The 5,402-nt window shown below is 30.4% G+C and overlaps 1 protein-coding gene across 1 annotated transcript; it reads left to right on the top strand.

Annotated features, from left to right (window-relative positions):
• The first annotated feature begins 3,745 nt into the window (after positions 1-3,745).
• On the top strand, positions 3,746-4,937 carry LOC135130168 (SH3 domain-binding glutamic acid-rich protein homolog). The gene is made up of 3 exons (XM_064057512.1): positions 3,746-3,902; positions 3,961-4,164; positions 4,441-4,937. Exons 1-3 carry the CDS (start codon positions 3,858-3,860, stop codon positions 4,582-4,584), a joined length of 393 nt encoding a protein of 130 aa, XP_063913582.1. The 5' UTR covers positions 3,746-3,857; the 3' UTR covers positions 4,585-4,937.
• The last annotated feature ends 465 nt before the right edge of the window (positions 4,938-5,402 follow it).

The following is a 5,402-nucleotide window of genomic DNA, read 5'->3' as shown; positions in this document are numbered from 1 at the left end:
AGGGGTGGGTGGGCGGGGCTACTGCTTTAGTTGTTTCGATTTGCAATTTCAGGGGTTTTCAATTTTTGATTTTTCAATTTTTCAATTCTTTAATTTTTCATTTCTTCAAATTTTCGATTTGCAATTTTGCGTGTCGGTTTTTTATTTTCTTCATTTTTTCAATTTTTCGGTTTTGCGATGTTCTGATTTTACAATATTTATTTTCTTCATTGAGAAATTTTTCAACTTTCAGATTTTTTTATTTTTCGTTTTTTCAATTTTAAATTTTTCAGTTTTGTGTTTTTTAATTTTTTCGTTCCTTCAATTTTTCATTTTATTTTGTTTCTTCACTTTTACGGTGTGCAACTCTTCGAGTTTTCATTTTAAAACTTTTCAGTTTTTCGATTTGCAATTTCACTAGTTTAAAATTTTTGATTTTTCAACTTTTCGATTTTTTAATTTTGATTTTTCGTTTATTTAATTTTTCAAATTGGGATTTCTCATTTTTTTTGTGTTTCTTCAATTTTTACGGTATATATGTAACCCTTAGAATTTTCATCTTTATTTATTCTTTTTTTTCTATGAAAGAGTTGGACAAAGTAAATCGAGGGTTATTTCAACAGAATTTTCCTCGCTTCTGAAGAGCGGCCTAAAAAATCCCGCTTCTATGAAAAATTTTTCGGTTTTTTATTTTCTTTATTTATTCAGTTATTCGATTTTTCAGTCATATGGCGAAATTAGTAAATTAATTTATTGATTGCTGATATGGATTCAGTTTTTTGATTAAAAATTATTAGTTCATTGTTGGAGATTATTGGTTTATTAATGTGTCTTATTTTTCATGTGATAATGGGTGTAGGTGTTTCGGTTTTACGATTTTTTGTTTTTTCAATTTTCCCTTTCCTAATTTTTTCGATTTAAAATTTCACGGGTTTTTAATTTTTTCAGGTCAGATGAAGTCAATACTTGCTAGGATAAGAGTGATTGTTGCAGATTACATACCTTCCAAGAAAATAGAGGGTGGGTGGGCGAGGCTAGTATTTGTTAACATAACACTGATTTTAGTAAATGACTGAACAATTTTAAAAGTAATCACTGGAATGAAGAAATAACCAAAAAATATGATTAGCGCTTTTTTTCTTTTTTTAACAGCCTACGTTCTATTATTTGTCCAGTAAAAATTGACACACAGAGACGATAGACAGACGGAAATAGGAAACATATTTTTTCGTGCTCTAGAGGCCATGAAAAGTCTAGAAAACATGAAAGTGGCCATAATTTACCCAGCTATGGATTTTTGAAAATTTGTCTTTCATCGTTCTATCAAGACAAATCTCCATAGCTACCTTTGATTTTATTTTTTATTGTCCTTTGGGTATAATTATCATTGTTGAAAAGAACACAAATTAACACCTCAATCACTATTATAATACCATTTATCATCGTAAGTATTTAAAAAATTAGGTTAAGGTTAATTCAATAAGCGCGCATTCTTAATATCTCCTTAATTATTGTAAACAGAAAAAAAGTCACGGACTAAATTTGAGCACTATTTATATTCTAAAATTAGCTTTAACTATACAGAGAGTTCTGTTTTTAAGGCGTAAGACAACTTAGTTTTTTTAAATAAAACAACCAACATTTTTTTTACATATTTTGATTGACCTCTCCTAAGGCTTTATAATCAGAGTTAAATTTTGATATTTTGAAGCGACGTTGCCACGTCATTCCAATTTTCTTGAAAGTTTTTACCAATGGAAGAGTTCACAAAAAATAGCCATAGGGTTATTTTTAGATCATTCTGTCTGATAATACTTTGAGGAAATAAAATTGAATCTTCATATACAGAGAGTTTTTAAAAAAATAAATATTACAATCTACAAATATCGATATTTCAGTTTTTTAAAGTAGATTGTAATAATGCATCTATTTTTTGTTCTCTTTCTATTTTGTTAAGTATCTTCTATACCTAAAATTGATAATTTTTTATCTTTTTAAGAAACACATCGACGTATTATAAGAATAAGAACAAAAAATAGCGTAAAATACAGGGTTTCTGTGTGAAAATTTTAAAGTTTTAGAATTTTTTATAAACATTTTATATATTGAAATTTCGTTTAATTGGCACTACTATAAAACAAATAACCCTATTGTGATTTTTTTTGCGAACGTTTCCATTGTCAAAAAATATGAAGAAAACGGGAATAAACGTGGCAACATCGCATTGAAATTTAAAAAATAAACTGTGGTTGTGTAGCCTAGGAAGAGGCTAATAACAATATGTAAAAATCATAGTGTTCTATAAAAAAATATATAATAAGTTGCGTGTTACGCCTCAAAAACAAAGCACTCTGTATAGTTCGAAATAATTTTGGTGTATACTACTCAACGAACCGTACAACTTGAGTCTGTAACTTTTTTCTATTTAAAATGAATGAGATACCTACCAAGGACCGCGCCCTCGGTGACTCACCGTGTATATTATTGAAAACCCTACATCGTTTCACAAAAATAATATTGTATCCATGTATATAAAATATAAAATAATATCTTAAATTATTATTTATTCTTCTTTCCTTTTTCAAAAAATTTTTGAAATATTTGTTCACCTGCATTTTTTCCTATTCTATCTTTTTTGAGTATGTATTTTCTGTAGGTAAATTTGACACTTTCTGCGCGTTTTGCATTATAAAAAAAGAAAAATGGAATAAATTATCAGCTTTATTATGGGAATTTCAAAAATAAAATAAAGCACTAAAGCCTAAGGATTGTTTGGTGGGACTTAGAAACAGAACATCCTGCATAAGAGAAAAAAAAATTTGGCAGGTAGAAAGACCGAATAACTTTATTCTTCGACTGTTTTTTTCACTAATAATAATTAATGAGACATTGAGGACATACAGGCTCACCCTGTATATTACCTGTTATGAAAAATTTTGTCCAAAAATAAATTTCCCTAATTTGTCGTTTCTTATTGAAAACAAATAAATCATGCACAATTTGCGTCTTTAATTATTATTATTGTCTTTATTATTTAAAATTTTACTCATATCTATTGAAGTTGGGTGTTTTACGTTTCTCTTTGGGGATTTTTTTAATAAATCGTACGAAAGCCACAGGCGAAATGCTAAAAAATCTTTCTCGCTAGGGTGAGGCCCAGTAAAACCCCTCTCACACACTTTTGCGATATTACCAGTTAATATAAACCATTAGAAGATCCCCTGCTTGACGACAATAGTTCTTTAAACGAGCTTACTTCCGGCCGTTGGGGATGTTTGCTACTTACCAAACTCATCTTCCTGTCTTCCAGTCAGTGCCTCTATTGTGAAAAGCTAAAAAAATTGACAATGATGTATCAATAATCCGAGGTTCAGAGAGGAAAATATTATTGAGAGGATATAGGCGTCATTTATTCGGAGCGACAGGGCCGTATTAAGCCAACGGTAACGAGCATTCGAAACATTTTTTTCTACTTTAGTAAGAGGTGTTCCGGTCCCATTAGCGTCAAATACTACTCGCCTGTCTACACTCATTATCTCCATAGAAATTTCATGGGCAAACAAATTAGTGCTGCTATTTTTAAAACATAATTGCATTGCAATAACTTTTTTTTCGTAAAAATGTACAACCAGTACTTATCAGCTAACAAAATGTTTTTATCGGTGTAATTACAGCCTTCGACTAAACTCTTAGAGTAAATACGTATTGAGAAATAAACAATGGTGACGAAACTCTGAGCAAATATGTTTGTGACTCATGGAGATTACATAGTATCGATAAATATTTTCTAGCAGTAAGTTTGCACTCTGTTTTGTGTGGAGACGCGTGGCGTAAAAGAACGATTTACCTTGCTCTTGAGGTAAAAAAACGTGATTAAAATGGTGGTCAAGGTCTACATTAGTCGAACATCTGGCGATATGGAGGTAGGTTGTTTTGTTGTTGTCATATCCGTTTGAATGTTTATTGTTAATTTTCTAGTAGATTAAATCGCGGCAGCAAGCGGTGCTGCAGATTCTGGATTCCAAGAAAATCATACACGAAGTGATTGACATTGCGGAGGATGATAATAAGGAGCAGAAGGAGTTTATGCAGAAAAATGCAACGTCGATAGGTGCAACTGCAATGGAACCGAACCCGGTGCATTCTCTGCCACCACAAATATTCAACGACGGGGAATATTGCGGAGTATGTATTACAGTAATATTTATAATTAATTTTTGAGCAAAATAATACGCATACTTTTATCGATAGTTAGATAAACATCCAGTTTAAAATTTTCCACGGTCGCACAAAATATTTGTCTTTAAAAACATATTTTATAATGGGTAAAGTTTACCAAAAAAGTTTTTAATTGTGTGATGCATAAAGTAAAAATTCAGACGTACTTACGTCATTTAATTAATAAAAGGCGTGAGTAATTAATTAACTGCTGCTACATAGTTTGTCGTGTTTTGTTCGCAGGACTATGATGAGTTTGAAATGGCAAACGAAAATAAAGACTTGGACAGGTTTCTAAAATTGGTACCGGAAGAAGTCGAAATTCACACTTCTACAGCGGAAATGAAAATCTCGTCCAACCAACAAGAGGAAATTAACGATACATAATTGAAACGTTAATAACTATCATCACAAGAATGTTTGTTAAGTGAAGCGAACAAAAAAAGCGTTATTTAAACAACAATAAATACGTAATTAAGGTACTTTTTGTTGTAGGAAAGGTTGTTTTTCTAATTTATTATTTTACAAAATTTTCAATTCCCATTGTGTTTAATTTTTTCCGCTTTTGCTAAACGCAATTTAGTTTCCATTGTATTCAAAATTAGAATTGTACTTATTTTGTAAACAGTTTTTAGAAGTAAAAGTGAATCATTTGGTGCTCAAAACGTCTAAATAGATTTATAATCAAACTGGGTAACTGTTAATTTATGGCGTTTAATAAATAAAAATTTTCTCTTTAACTTTTACTTTTCATTTTTTCCTTTGAATTGAGATTGGTCTTTGCTCCTTTATTTTTCAATTTCGTACTTTAATCACCCATATTCCGCCACTGCCTTTGATTCGAACGCATTATGTTACGAAAACATACTCCTTTAAATTGTTTCTGTGGTCTGGCACGGATGAGCGCTCAAACAATTGCTCCAAGAGCATTGAGCAAAAATTTTATGACATCCCAAAATTTTGCTAAGCAAAGTTTGTCTGAAATTTTTAAGTTAAGGGGCTCCTTTATCTCTGATTTAAAAATAATAAATTAAATCTAAAGAATAAAATTTTACAGCTTATGTTCGAACATAAGAATATCACAACAATTTTTCGTAATTTTATTAATTGTGATCAAGCGAATTAACTTTTCATTTTTTCCATTGTAATCGAGTCCATTGGACGAGTGGGTACTTTAATCTTTTCTCAACGTTTCATGACCCCGA

Source organism: Zophobas morio, unplaced genomic scaffold (genome assembly GCF_036711695.1).
Source record: "Zophobas morio isolate AGI-343-1 ecotype UQ-CSIRO unplaced genomic scaffold, CSIRO_AGI_Zmor_V1 ptg000017l, whole genome shotgun sequence".
In the NCBI taxonomy this organism is placed as follows: Eukaryota; Metazoa; Arthropoda; class Insecta; order Coleoptera; family Tenebrionidae; genus Zophobas; species Zophobas morio.
This window is presented reverse-complemented; position numbering and strand designations above follow the sequence as displayed.